Source organism: Xyrauchen texanus, chromosome 27 (genome assembly GCF_025860055.1).
Source record: "Xyrauchen texanus isolate HMW12.3.18 chromosome 27, RBS_HiC_50CHRs, whole genome shotgun sequence".
NCBI lineage: Eukaryota > Metazoa > Chordata > Actinopteri > Cypriniformes > Catostomidae > Xyrauchen > Xyrauchen texanus.
Window position 1 is genome coordinate 35,350,995 of NC_068302.1, and position 15,870 is coordinate 35,366,864.

At 37.5% G+C, this 15,870-nt stretch overlaps 1 protein-coding gene across 2 annotated transcripts in view; it reads left to right on the top strand.

Moving 5' to 3' along the window:
• Positions 1-153: 153 nt before the first annotated feature.
• Positions 154-15,870, top strand: part of dennd2c (DENN/MADD domain containing 2C) — a 39,002-nt gene continuing 23,285 nt past the window's right edge. The window contains exons 1-5 of one of the 2 annotated variants that reach the window (XM_052093779.1): positions 154-529; positions 5,422-6,562; positions 10,717-10,841; positions 13,759-13,874; positions 15,597-15,764. In XM_052093779.1, the coding sequence (XP_051949739.1) occupies positions 5,643-6,562; positions 10,717-10,841; positions 13,759-13,874; positions 15,597-15,764 (1,329 nt within the window). In that variant the 5' untranslated portion in view covers positions 154-529; positions 5,422-5,642. Of the gene's footprint in view, positions 530-1,328; positions 1,587-5,421; positions 6,563-10,716; positions 10,842-13,758; positions 13,875-15,596; positions 15,765-15,870 lie in introns of those variants that run through there. The other variant, XM_052093780.1, reaches the window with a different exon arrangement.

The following is a 15,870-nucleotide window of genomic DNA, read 5'->3' on the forward strand; positions in this document are numbered from 1 at the left end:
GTTTCTGTAAAAAATAATAATAATAATAATAATACATTATCTTTAAATAACAACAGGCAGTTCAGGAGTTCAAATGAGTAATTGAAAGAACCGACTCCAGTTTTATTGCAACAGCAGCAGTTCATGAGCTGATTCATCCACGTTGGGGAACTGAGGCACAGATGGGGAACTGACAGCGCGAGAAGAGGACGTCTCCACATACACATTCGCTCCAGTTGCAACTCCGATAACTCTGCTCTTTTGAACAGGAATATAAACAACGCCAGGCAAATATATTGTTGGCCGGGAATTATTTGTTACTTTGTAACTCGTTGCTCGGTTTCTCGCTCTGGACTTGAATGGATACAAAGTTACTTTGGAGGAATGGACTGAAGTTTTTAGCCAACTGGCTAACCAGCCTCGAGACACTGAATACTTTGGGTTTACAACAAAGTCAAAACATATACATTACCATATCTGGACACTTTTGAATACTTTTTTCACTTGAGTCGAACATATGTGTTGTGAAACAACGGACGGGTGCGGGCGAGTAAGTTGATATTTCTTTCTACATAACAAAAGACCTAAACGGGCTCACATAAAGGAGCTCTGGTTTATATTAGGTTTTCGTACCTAATTTGAAAGTCTTTTACTAAGTAAACGCTTGTTTTCTTAATTTGCTTAATTTTGCGCACGAGTTTCATTACAGAAGACTTTTACAGTATTTACGTTAACCTACGCGGATGTTGCTGTTTTTCACGTAAACATGCTTATCAAAAGTTATCAAGTTAATGTAATCATGTTGGATACAGTCTAAATATTTTACTACTTTCGCTTTTTTCTTGACAGTTAAAAGATGCCACCTCATTTGTGTTAATGATTAACTATAAAAGTAAATGTGGTCAGTGGCAAGTATTATATAGACGGGGTTTGTCTTTATTATTTATTATATTGTATTTTATTTTATTATATTAAATTTTCAACCTTTACAGACACAGGGTCTCCCATCCAGACTCTCAACCAACAAAGGACCCCTAATATATAAAGTAACATTTTATATTAACTACGTTAACGTTACCATTAACGCTTACTATTTAGCCTAACAGATCATTAAAGTAACACACACACTTGTAAACCCTCAGGGACCCCCAGGGATGCACACCCTGGTCTTATAGGCATGATATCCTTTTAAGTTTTGCCAGTAATCTCACTCACTTTCCCACCCTCCACTCCACCCAGAGGCATGCCCCCTCATGCACAGGTACCAGTTGTGGGTGGATCAACTGTCAGGGGTAATCTTGGTTTATTTATTCTTGATTGTTTAAAATTTGAGGGCAGGGGTAATACTTGTGTCTGGTTTATGTTGGAATGGCACAGTGCTGTTTTGTGTGTGTCTGCGGTTGTTTAGGTTTCTTTTGATCACCAAACCTTAAATGTAGAGTTTCAGGGGCGTGTGGCGACGTACCTGGAAGCAAGTGGCTGAGAAATTATTTATTCTGGGCCTCTGGATCTGATACAGGGAATGGAATGAGATCTTCCTCCTTGCACATTTGGGAAGCTTGTGTCATGGTGATTGGAGTTAGATGGCTTACCACAGATCCAGCAAGGTTGTAGTCATTTATATTTAATTGCTGGTTGAATGAGATTCAGTGTTTTGTTGTCATTTTAAAATTTTAGAATGTCTTGTAGAACTACTTGATTATGACAAAAAATGTAAATTGTCCTTTTTTGTTCCCTTTATATTCTAATTGCGATTATTAGAATGAATATTAAAATACGTATTTTGCCTGGGGCATCTGCATGCCATTCTTTATGTAGGCTACACATCAAAATGAAGCTGAGAAGTGTTTAATTACTTTATTATTGCTATTTTATACATCAGTAAATGGTCAAGTTCATATTGGCCCTCTTTGCAGAATCACAAACAAAATCGTTACTCATAGTTTGACAAAATGATACAGTGAGATCAAGAAACGGACATGTATGTGATTTGGTAATGCTACAAAAAACAAATTATAAATAGAATATTTTATGCAACATGAGTAGACCTAAATGGACTGCTTTAATTGACTTTTATTTTCAGGATTATTTGATCATGAGCTGTAATTATAATCTCGATTATTTATTCATTAATTGCGCAGCCCTAATTTCTTGGCTTGGAAAGGTCATGGAACTTGTGGCAATGTCGTTGGGATTTCTATAGTAAATATGCATTTGTCCAAAACAACATTTGTTACGCTTGGCTCTAAAAAATGTTATCAACTAGAAATGGCTCTTTACGAGGACAGTCTCAAAATAATCATAATTTTAAAATGACTGGAATTTCTGGGAAAACACTTTTTCTTTTGTTTTGTTGTGTTTATACACATACAGAGAGATACATCCAAAACTACTACAAAATTACAAAACAACCATGTCTTTAATCATGTTGGATACAGTCTACATCTTCTACTTGTTTCCCACCGGTCTTGGAAAACTCATGGAAATTCTTTGGTGAAATGGTTTGGGAACTCTTTAAATTTCTGATCTAGCTTATCCAAAGGACCATCTGTGCCATTTCAGATGTCCTCTATGAACATCGGCAAGTTATATTTTATGCACAATGTGTCAGACCACTGATGCACACACAAAAAGCCTGCAAAACTACACCATGACAAATTTGTAAGATCATCATTATGGACATTTAGCTGATCCTGTCTTTCTGTGTATCAGGAAACACAGGCTAGGCCTTCCTGCACACACACACACACACACACACACACACACACACACACACACACACACACACACACACACACAAGTGGGTCAGTAGATATGATGATCAAGGGGGATGGGTTCTGGCTCGAATCATGCAGGGATTTCAGTATGCACATTAGATTTAGGTCAGCCAGAACAAAGCATAATTTTTGGGCCTGACTGATCAAATGTTTCTGTTCATATTTACCAGTCGCTTTCCTGGAATGTTGCAAATAGAATTATTATTCCGTACAATCGCCCGTGCCAAGGAATTTCAGCATGTCCTCCTCACTCTAAATATTCGCAGCTTCCTCATCGTAATGTGCAACGTGTTCAAAACACTTTGGCCACAGATGAGGGGGTTGTGTTTGAGCTGCCAGGTTCATCCAAGCTACAGTAGATGCAGGGAAATACAGCAACCTAGAGGAATTTCAAGTGGCCTCTTTTTGTTTTCAGCTTTTTACACAAGCACCAGCATTTATTAACATGCAAGAAAGCTTGCATATTTTCCTTCAAAGAACATTCTTGTACGACAACGAAGGCCTTTCTATTATGTGCACATGGATGTGGAAATACTTGGAATGCCCGTCCTTTTCATGCCAGCCTGAAAGAAGCTTTTGGAGAGGAGTGAAATTGAATTACATTATTCTCAAGTGTGTTAATGCATGGCAGGGCTTTGGACGACCCTGCTGGAGAGGGTGGGAGTGGGTGTTTCTGGGTACGGAGGGCCCCCGCAAATGGCCCCTACAGTGCTTTGGCTTCTCATCATGTTTCTGTCATCGTCTCCTCTTTGTTAGGGTTTTTCTTTTTGGTTCCTTTGCTGGCCTTGACTGTGATGGTCATGGTTTCCTGCATTTCTGCAGCATGCAGGGATCATCCCCATATGTGTGTACTGGATGGGTGAAAAAATTGGTTGTCAGTTGAACCCATTTGTTGATCCAGTTAGACATGAATGGGTGTACCGTGCAACGGTAGAAATTTGTCAACCGTTAGAGATTTTACTATGGGTGTTTCTTCAACTTCGGGTGCTTTAAGCCTTATGAATTTACGTGAAAAACATTTTCACAATCTGACTGGTTTATTTGATTTTACTACTAAAAATGTCAAACAGTGTATGCACATGCACCACAGGAGATTTACTTTCCCTCAAAATTAGTGTCATTTCCACCACATTTCAGATTCTGTATTGTGTTCAGTTGAATTCCGTGTTGGAAATAACCGTAATGGCAATGTCATTTTTAACGTTTTTAAAGACTTGTTTGTCTTGCTATGGCCAATTTCATAACTAATTAACAATAACACTAAATACATAATTCACACAATTAAATCATATATTCACACTTTTAGCATCATTTCCAATATTACAGCTTGATTTGAAATTATGCCCAATAAAAGTTTTCTGCTGAAGTGAATTTTCATAGTTTTTTCAGACAACTCTTGTCTCATATTTCATCTCAAGCATACTGTTCACTGGCACATTTGTCAACTCCGTAAACAAGTACACTAACTTTTGAAAAAACTTTATTAAATCAAAAATTCAAATCAAAATTGTTTGGTATGGCGTGACATCTGAGTCATAATAATTGATAGAAATCATTTACACACATCAAACAAAGAAATTGTTTATTTTTATTTCACTTTGTGATTATCATAGTTTTAAACATTTAATAATTTGTATTTTATAATGGATTGTCTTAGTTTATCATTGAAAGTCTGGGTCTGAGATAAGGCTATACATTAAAATCAGTACATGAAAGGCATTTAAAAACTAGCAAAAATAAATGAAGTCGTGGTAATCAGTTTTAATGTGACCTTCATATAACAAAAATAAAAAAGTTTAAATCTGTTAGTTATAATCAAAATCAACTCCTGCGACATGAGATTGCCTAAAGTTGAAGAAACACTATTTCTGATGAATGTATGCAGCTATCAGTGGTCTGGACTGCTTTACGTTATTTAAATGGGAGGGTGAAGAAGAAACACTGAGTACTTCCTGCAGGACACGTCCTGCTTTGTATTTTCAAACAAGCCAAGACAAGGATGGAACTATTAAGTATGTAATGTGAAATGGATTTTAGAGGTTTACAGTTGCCGAGCAACATTGCAACTTGTTTAATTCATATAGTATTCAATTCATGTTTGGTCACAGGTGTCTTACATTGGACATACTGTACATTAGCTTTTTTATATTTGACATTCTGTATTTCAGTATATTGGCCTTTTGTAATGTCTTAAAATGTGGCTTATCCATCAAAATATAGAGCCGGACCTATCCTTACTGCATTTCATTGGCTCTGTACTTGTATTTTGTACAATGACAATAAAGTTTAATCTAATCTAATCCGTTTTCTTATATTTAATCCGTTTTAGAGTTTTCTGCTCTTAAATCATGTAAAGCTGTTTAAGCATTTATGCCAGACTTATTGATTTATTATATATGGTATGTTTTGGTTTGTGTTTATCAAGTTCCAAATTAAAAGAGGTTTAAAATTAAACAAAGTACCTTTTGGTTGTAATGCATATAATTCATCGGACTATCTAGAAATGGGCATTACCACATGGTTATAGAAATCTAAACCATTAATTTGTTGAATTGCCAGCAACAATAAAAATATTGTGACATATACCATTAAAATTAGTCATATAACTCCTATATTAATACTATCATACTACCCACTGACTCATAGTTTTTTTTCTTCTTTGCAGGATCCAAAGTGAAGACACAATGGCTGCGGAACTAAACACATAGTTGTCCTACAGAAACAACCTCTACTGTAAACTTTATTAACCACTGAGCACAGTGGAAGAGAGGTTAATTCCTCTATTAGCTCGTCGTTCACTGCAGTATCTTCCAGCAATGCCAAACAGGCCTGCAGGCTTCTTGCAGTGATGCTGTGACATCTGGCTCACATTGTAGCCTCATTGTCATGCTGGCCCTTGAAGTGGACCATGGAAAAAGAGGGGGGAACGTGGTTGCCGGAGGTCCAGGAGGGAAAACAGTGGCAGCATGTGCTTCCGTCACTCCCCGGACACCCATGCTTGAACCTGGCATCAATATCAAGCAGAAAATCTCCCAATGGGAGGGACTTAGCCACCAGGTGGAAGTCCAGACTGGGAGAGCAAAGACCCAACGAACCCTTGCCTGCCGCACTCTTTCAGGGGACCTTGTTGGAAATGGACATGATTGCAATGACAAAAGTGATGAAGTTCATAACAAAGTGACCGTATCGAAAGCCAAAAGCTTGGGTTTGGATTTCAGGGAAAACCAGGTATCTCATAGACCGGTTATAGATGCGGTCCACTCTGATTACCCAAGAAATCAAACTCATTTAAATAAAACTCCTGAAATTAAGCCATTGACCACTGTAACCCACGTCCAGCCCCCTGAAACTAAAATGAATGTTAAAAATGTTAACAGCATTCATATCAAGACAAACCATTTAACAGATGTGGAAATAACTTCTCTACCTCAATGTGATGACCCAGAGGCATCGCTGCCTCCCGGCAACTTTTACACCTCTAGGGGTTTCTGGAAAAGACTGGAGGCAGATGAATCTTTCTGGGACAGAGAGAAAGATTCCTCAACTGTGACTATGTGTCTTGGAGAAATGAAAACATGTCCACAAAACTCTACTTCCCCTCCACCTAAACCACAGCGTACGTTCCAGTACAAGGGTGCGAACAGTCCGCCAGGCCAGTGGATCCAGTTGAATCAGAACCAGACGTCATCGGTCCACAAATCAAATCAAGTCCAAAAGAATGACACCATCTTAAAGCCACCCAGCTGTCCGCCTCCTCCATGTCCAGTCAACACTTTCAACGGGTTTTCCAGAAACAGAAAGAACAGGTGAATAAATGTCCCATAGTGGAAATCAAATACACACAAAGTTAATCCCTAACATAAGAAAATGAAATTAAGGAGGTTTTATGTTCAGCGTACAACAATTTCAAGTACTTTAAACTCAGCTGTGTAAAAGATCTCATCATGTTTAAAGGTTTTCTGTGGCATTAATTGGATAGCTCACCCAAAAATGCAAACTGTGCTCCAAACCCATATGACTTTCTTTCTTCTGGAACACAAATGCCGAAATTTGAAGATTCTTCAAATGGCTTTTTGAGATATAGATTATTGGGGCTATCAAGTTTAGATAATGACAGAATTAAATTTTTGGGTGTACTATTCCTTCTTTAAATATATTTTGGTAACATATGTCATGCCATTAATGTATTCCAAAATCAAAGCTTCGTTTAATAAATAATACTCTTATTAGGTTGATAAAGAGGCAGATGTAAAAAAAAATATCAAAGATAATAAATTTCTTTTGGAGAAAACAGGTCGATCATAAGATGTCTTTTTGTGAGTCTGTCTATTCTATTCTATTTAGCTGATTGTTAAAACCTGCTATACCAGTTTATACAGCCTCACAAACTTAAAACATTCTTGTGTAATGAAAGGCCTCACCTTAATTCTCCTTTTATAAGTGTAGAAAGCATTGATATTATTATTGCTCATACTTGAGGTTCGAGATTTTAACAATTTCCCAACCCTAAGTATTATATTTTGGCATTTAACTTGACATGTCCTGCTATGAACATAAATTATAACTCAAATCGTAAGGCTTGTTAAAGGAATATTCCGGGTTCAATACAAGTTAAACTCAATCGACAGCATTTGTGGCACAATGTTGATTGCTTCATAAATTATTTTCGACTCATCCCTCATTTAAGGCACTTACAATGGAAGTAAATGGGGCCAATTCATAAATGTTAAAATACTCACTGTTTCAAAAGTAGTGCCATAAAATGTAAACATTATGTGTTTTAATATGATTTTAGTGTTATAAAATCACTTACTAATATTTTCTTTTAAAGTTATTTTCAATTTTACAACTTCATGCCAATATGGCGCAATGCTGTTAATACTAAAACGACCATTAAAATGATGTTTTAAACAACTTTATAGTTTAAATAATACACAAGTTTAACAGAAGAATTAATGTGTGTCCTTTTTTATTATAGGCTTTACATTTCTGTGTTTAAACTCTCCAAAAAGTGGCCCCATTCACTTCCTTTGTAATTCCCTCCCTGTAACCTTGATTTTTGCTTCTATTGTAAGAAATGAGTCAAAATAAATTTTTGTGGTATTCAACATTATACCACAAATGCTGTCGATTGAACTTAACTTGTATTGAACCTGGAATGTTCCTTTAAGGAGAGGCGTGGTGTTACTTTTCTAATCAATCAGACATTTATGTTTGTGGACATCTTTGTCTGTATTAGATGATAAAGCAGGTGACAAAAGGAGAGACCTGAGATATTTCATTGACATGGATCAGTAAACAACTACTTAGAGCACCCTATCAACTGCAAAGCAACACTCTAAAAAAAAACTCATAACTCCTTAGCAACCACCAGCAACTCCCTGGTATCCCTCCTCAACACTCTGGCACTGTAGTGGCATGTTTGGCATGGACATGCACCACTCACATTTTCATCAGAAAATGTAAAAGTTCCTAAAACTGCTCAGTTTTATGTCTTTTCTGAGGACAGTGATGGGAGTTGAAGTGTGAGTGGGTGAGAGTTTAGCTGTCTGGCCCCGTCCCCAGCTGTGATGTCAGCTGTTCTTTGGCAGAATCACAGTCTATTGTCCACATTTGGCCTACTTTGGTTTTTGCTAAGGATGCAGAGGTCATGTTGGGCTCTTTTTGTACTCTCACATGCTGTTATGTTTGTTTACTCCTTTCTCTAATTGTTTTTCTACTTGATCATTTGAAGCCAAGTGTCCATTTCAGCCTTATTAGTGGTGTTCGCTAGTGCAGGCATGGTTGCTCATACTAAAGCTGGCTCTACACTAGCAGACTCAAAACAACTTGTTTTGACTGAGGGTTTCACACATGCTGAAATCTTGCTGTCTTCAGTCAGAGGTATGACATAGTTGCTGATTAAAAATGGTGAAGGGGTGACCGACATGACTCATCTCTCTCTGACAAAATAGCAACATGAGAAAAATTGCAATTGCAATAGAGTGATTTGGAGCATTTTCAGACCTGTAGTTTGCTTGATTATTCCGAAATAGAGGCAAAATAGTAACAATGCTGCATTATCTTCATGGTTCGGTTGGCTTTCACAAGGTTTATTTTAAAATGCACCAAAACTGTAAAATATCCATCAAGGTTATTTTTATCTGTCATTAGTTACTTCTGCATTATTTTTGCAGAGTACAGAATCACTATGGATTTTAATCAGCGTTTGTGATATGCAGCTGAGTGTGATAAAAAAAAGTTCAGATCAGCTTGTCATATTGTCAGTTCTTTTCAGTGACAGAATGATTTTTTTTTTCGAACAAAACATTTGTCTTTTTAGTGTTTGAAGCCATTAATTCAGCAGGGGTCCCGACGGTCAAGTGATTAACACCTTGTGCTGAGAGGCTCTAATGAGCGCTCTGTTGCCCTCTGCCTAGCTGGTGGTTATGTTAATGAAGCTAACACCTGAAAATCATTGGAAAAATCAGCTATTGTAGAGCCAGTTTTATGGGGCTTTTCCACTGCACGGTACAACTCGACTGTGCTCGCTTTTTTGGGGTTTTCCACTGTGGATAGTATCTGGTATCTGGTGCAAGCCGAGCCGATACTAAATGTGATGTCAAAATCCTGCAGATCACTGATTGGTCAGGGAGAATCGTCACTACCAGCGTCACTGGATTTCCGACACTTGACATCAACCTGCTAGTTTTAAAGTTAGCAACAGTGATAACTGTAATTTGTTCACGCGACTTTCGAATTGTGAAAAAAGTAATGGCTGTTAGCAAAACCACGCTGTGGTCAATAAACAAAGTGCAGATGGTCCACTCGTTAGCGATGAGCGAAACAAAAATGTCTCTTAGGAAGTGTTTCAGCTGTTGGCCGCACACGGCTACCACCGGACCTACCAACAGTGTAGGGAAAAGGTAAAAAAATGAAAATTAAAAGTGACTACAGAACCATCAAGGAAAAGTGGAAGTGGTTTGACCAAATGGACGCTATCTAAACCGGCGAGCAATGGGAGGGAGAGTGCCCTGGACTGGTGTTGATCCACAATGGAGGATGGTACGTTTTGTTATGTTAACTCTATACTCTGCTTGAAAGCTTCACTTTATTTAGTTGAACAGCTACTGGAAGCTTGCTTCTAAAACAACCAGGCCAATTTAACTGTTACACTTGTGTAAAATCACCATGCAACAACTGCTTTATGCAGCACAATGAGCTAGTAGCTAACAGCTAGCGGTCGTGTTATTGTTTTGGTCAGTTTGTGTTGTGTTTAATATGATGTCACGGCAGTAGAGGCGGCGCTTCTATGACGATCAGCCTATAATCCCACCCACGTTGAGGTGACACTAAACTGCAGTGGAAATGCAAGCTCGGAAAAGTAAAGTGAGTAGAGTTCAGGCGAGCTGAACCGTAACTTGCAGTGGAAAATTGCCATTAGGGATTTGAACAAACCCCTAAACCTAAATGTTAAAATTTGGCATGTAGCTCATCCTGCCACAGATTTGTTTGTGCAACAGATGTGAATGATGCCTCAAATTGTGTGTCGTATTGACGAGAGGTGTGCTATCTAAGTGAACAGATTTAAGATTTTCGCTTGGTGGATAAGAAGAATGCTATGAAATAATCCCATAAATTTGCATTGAAGAGGGACCTGAGCCATATCTAGGGACCAGAATATCATAGAGACTTGAAGGGAGACTGATGTCTCTGTGGAACGAAAATGGCGTAGCAACACACTAGAAACCAATCAAAACACTTCTGTTTTCTGAACAGTTTTCTAAAATGCATACTAGACAGACATCATGGAGCAAGCAGTGTATGCCCCCTCTGGTGCTGCTTTTTGGATTAATGCTTGCTTTTTATGAAAGACCAGATTTCCTTTACATAATTGCAATGAGTAGAACTGCAAACTTGTTCTTAAGTCACTTTACAGTGACTATTCCTGTTTCAGAAACTCTTGATCCCCTCTCCACAGGAAGTCGTTTGAGTTTGAGGATGTGGTACGGCTGACGGCCCAACAGGCCTCTAGAGGGAAGGAGGGCCAACGTTCTGGGCTTTTCCATGCCCGGTCTGAAGACCTCATCTATGAGGACATCGTCTGTGAGTGTTTCTGAGAACCAAAACACATGTCTTCCTTCAGATATTACTGTGAAGTGCAATAAAATTATTTATGCATTGGAAGTGAATGTATCTCTCATTATAAATGGATAGTTCACCCAAAAATTGTAATTCTATCATCATTTACTCACCTTAATTCTCCTTTTATAAGTGTGAATATCATGGTCCATCTTTTCAATACAATGGCAGTTAAAAGCAACTCATTCTAAAGCTTGTCAATTTTTTTGAATGCATGTTTCCACATTAACATGCACGAAAGCATATGGATGTCAAGACTGATTTAAATTTCAGGTTCAATCTCACCAAAACCTTTCATATGATGCACAAGTTACATAGACTACTTTTATGATACATTTAGGGCAATTTTAAGCTTTAAAAGGGTCTTGACATACTTTTTGTTTATAATTGTATTATTTTCCTTGAGGTACTCTTATAATCAAAACAGTCATGATTTGGTAATTTATAATAATTTTCCACTCTGTTTTTGGCCCTTTTTTTGCCTCAGCATCTCCTTTAAATTTCAATGTTAACGCCCACAGTTATGATTGGCTAAAATTGTGCAGCCCTTCCAACAGTCAAATTTGAAATGCAGTTGGAAGGCAATGAAAAAGCTCCACAACGTTATAAAACTACATTTCAGGGTCTATTTTATCCTTTAATAACAGTTAATTTGCAAAGCTTGAATCACATTGTTAGTGTTTCACAAAAAATCCACGCTGGTGTGAGCCAAAAACACATACAATCCACACTGAAATGTTCTGAGTACACAAACGTTATACAATTCATGATGATGTTGGGTGCTTCAACAGGCCAAAGCAGAGACGCTGGTCTTCAAAGGTGCAACATCTCACATCTTCCGTGTTTGTTTACACAGAGGACACCATGTGTTTCCCCCAGTCAGTTGCAACAGCAGAATGAGATGCATTTTTAAAGGTACCGTTCTTAAAACGTGCCGCATATAGCCAGAAATGCATCAAAATGATCAATGATCCAGTGCATGTTTACAAAATATTAACAATTAAAGATAGCACAGATGGGTGCAAAAACGGTAAAGGATGCCTTCCAAACAGCAAGACAGCGCAGCTGAATGGGGGTCTCCATTTAGAGTTATATTGCGTCTTTTAAAAGCAGCGCGATATGCATGATAACGGTCAAAGCCATTCGTCTAGTGCCACGGTTTTCAAACTGGGAGGCATGCCTCCCCAGGGGGGTGCCAGAGCTTGTCAGGAGAGGCACGGAGATTGATGATAAATTCACCAAGTAAAATCAAAAGATACATAAATACAATAAATACTGTATGTATTGTCAACATAATTTAAAATGAATAGCTTAATGGACCATATTCTAGTTTAATAGTCTGTAGATTTATGGCTTTCTAATACTATTAAATGTCGTGAATGAATGCATGGATTTCCTTCGTTCTCACACAAAACTGAACGTGCGCTCTCAAAATGTACACTGCTCTGAAATCTCCCTGCTCTCACTCATAGCGTGCCTGTACACGCTCAAAACGTGTCCTATGCACTCGCAAATCTGTTATAAGGCAATTTAGCTTTGCCTCTGTTCATCCATCACAACGTGTCCATTGTTACGAGTTCAACATGATATTGGGTCGATATGTCTTCATGCGTTTGTGACAAGTGCAGTTTTATCAGATGGACACTTGCTCATGTGATGCGAGATTATCACATAAAAAAACTGTTAAGTAATTCCATTGTCACAAGGGCAAACATGTATTTTTGAGTCTTGAATGAGTCTCTCAGACTGAATATATGGTTATTGATCATCATTGGTGAATTGCTCCAATGTCTGAAATATGATGAATTTTGATAATCTAACACTAGAGGAAAATACTTGATATAACTTATTCTTTACTTGGCTATTGTAAAATCCTATGTACAGCATTATTGTACATCTATCAGATATACATACATCGGCAAAAAAAGTGGGTGTGCGTGCGGTCTTGTACATTTTGCTAGAGGGGGGTCTTACTGTTTAAAACTTTGAAAACCCCTGGTCTAGTGCACGTTTATTTAAAAAAAAAATAATCATGGTAGGCAAAGGAAGGTGTCCTGTGTAAGTCCCCTTTGGTGTAGATACATTTCCATATGACAGGCCCATTTCTCTCCTATTTGCCTGACTGAGCACCAGTGGATGGGCCCAAGGGTGCAATGACCAGAAACTGGCATTGATGTCTTGCTGAAGAGGCAGTCAATTGCCGATGTATATAGTCCTTGTGGCGTCACAAGTTCCACAAATTCAAATGAACTGCTTATGCAGCTTGTTTGAAATAAATGCTCTTTTTCAATTAAGGAGGACGTTTTCAGTTCTGAAACTCACAGTATGTTTTTACCGTACAATGACCTCTTATTTGTCAAAATATCAAGGACAATTGTATTCCTCATATCATGACCCCTTTAAAGTGAACCTCTGGCATTGTATTAAAAAGACAGACTGGGATATGTGGAGTGGTGGTGGCGTAGTGGGCTAAGAACATAACTGTTAATCAGAAGGTCGCTGGTTCGAGCCCCACAGCCACCACCATTGTGTCCTTGAGCAAGGCACTTAACTCCAGGTTGCTCCGGGGGGATTATCCTTGTAATAAGAGCACTGTAAGTCGCTTTGGATAAAAGCGTCTGCCAAATGCAGAAATATATATTTATAAAAAAAATTACCCTTTCTTGTTCCACATATAAGTCACATGGATTTGGAACGACGTGAGAGTGAGTAAATTATGACAGAATTGACATTGTTAGGCATACTATTACTTTAACAGTAGATTTAATGGAGCCTGTTTAAAGAACATGATTCAAGAAAATAAGTAGCCCATCAATAATAATACAAATGTATCATTATTGTTATAATGGTGACAACTTTCTCATTTTCAACTAAATATTAGCTACGGATATGTCAAGAGAGAACCCATATGAAGACATCACAATTCCTCCCATGTGCTTACCCATAAGAAGACCACGAAACTATACTTTTGTACAGAGAGCGAGCCCACACCTCAAGGTGAGTGTCATGTCCATAATACCATGCCATAACGCACCAAGATCCCTTTGATTGTTATTAAAGACAGTTTTATGTTGTTTATAAAGACCCCATGAAAAGGCTGGACCAGCAGTTCTTTTTCCTGTGTTGGTTTATTTCCTATTAAAACAGGAAGTTTGGGTAGGACATCAAAGGGGTTGTATTTTTCTTTAAGTAACCAAAAGCCTTCAGTTTACACCACCGCCATAAATCATGATTTTCTTCTTGCTATTGCTAGTCAGAAGCAATAGTGTTTTCATTCTAGAGAGCATTTTATTGGACAAAAACTGTATACGTCAGTGCAAGATGAGTCATCAAACTTTTGTCAGCTTTTAGGATTCATTTGCATATACTGTAGATGGTCTCAGAGCTAAAAGACATGTCAAAAAGTGGTGCACTCAGTAATATTTCTATTTATGTATACTGATGCATAATGGCGTAGATGCAACATCATGCAACCGCAAAAATTTTTAGCCTTTGTGGAAATGCACTATAGACATAGCCAGCCATGATTAATGTATTCTGTGAGTGAAAGCATCTAATAACAAGGGATTATTGATATAAAGCAAGTCATATTGATTGAAAAAAATTCCAATGCATCGCGATCTTCATTTGAATGATATCGATATAAATTCTTAAATCCCAATATCGATCTTTTACTCAATGCGTAACAAAATTTGCAACCAAATTCTGCTTTATGCAACTAAAATGTCTATGTAAATGTCTTATTTGTGTAATGTGCATCCAAAGACGAAATCCAAACGACCAATTTGCCATTGAATAATATCTCTTTTTAAAACTTTTCCATTCACTACAGTTAGATGTTGATCAAAATATAAACATTTAATTCTAATCATAAATTGCACAGTTAAGATAAAGCCATTTGAGTCTCTCTCATAAACGTGTACTCATTTACAGATGCTCTTTACAGATATTTCAGATTTGTTCAAGACAGTTTTAGCCTGTGTTCAACAAATCATTGTAAATAGTAAAAATTATGCAATGAAACAATAAACATGTAACAATATATATATTTATGAAATATAATATTTATTGATTGAATACATGGATTTGTTCATTTTTAAAAAGCCAAAATGTGACCAGAATAATGAAAAACTAATAAAATATAATTTGTAAAATTAATATTTTTGTATTGAATCTACTAAGAAGGTCCCTTGTATAATCAACAGCATTAGCTGGGAGATAATTGCTTTCATATGTAAACAAACGGGACATATACACATATGAATCGATATCGAATGGAGGAATTGGAATCAAAATGAGAGCTTGTGAATGGGAATCGAATTGGGAAATCTCTGTCAATACCCAGTCCTACTGGTCATGTGATCTCAACATTGCTCATGAATGTGCACCCAGCACCATATGTAGAATAATTCAGCTTTTTCTCTAAGACTCGTACGACTAGACTCATGAGAATAACTCATGTGAGTCTTATCATTTCACATTGACATTTCACAAAATACTTCTAGTAATACTGTTTCTTTCTGTTTAAATGTTTAACAATTTGCAAAACAAATTTCTGAGTGCACCTTTAAGTTGACAGCCAGCGATTACCCACAATCTGTAGCTTGTGAAACATTTTGTAGCGGTGAGCTCTGCAATACTGACTGATTGTTGAATTGAAATTCCCACTTCTTGTTTTTCCACTGTTTCTCATTTTCTTTTTTTTTTTACTGTTTGCAGCTGCCAGCGAAGCCCTTCACACTTTCAGCTAATGTTGACAGACTACACAAAGTGGGGCGGGACCGAAAAGAATCTTTAACATCAACTACCCGCACTTCCTCTGCAAACACTTCTAAATTATCAGCTGTTAAACCTGCTACTATGTACAAGACACACCAAAAAATCCCGGTAAACCCACACACACACACACGTGCCTTAGACTGACGTTATTACAAATTGCACAACCTGTGCCTGCCATCACTTGTTTCATTATGTAATTCAGATCCATGGGACA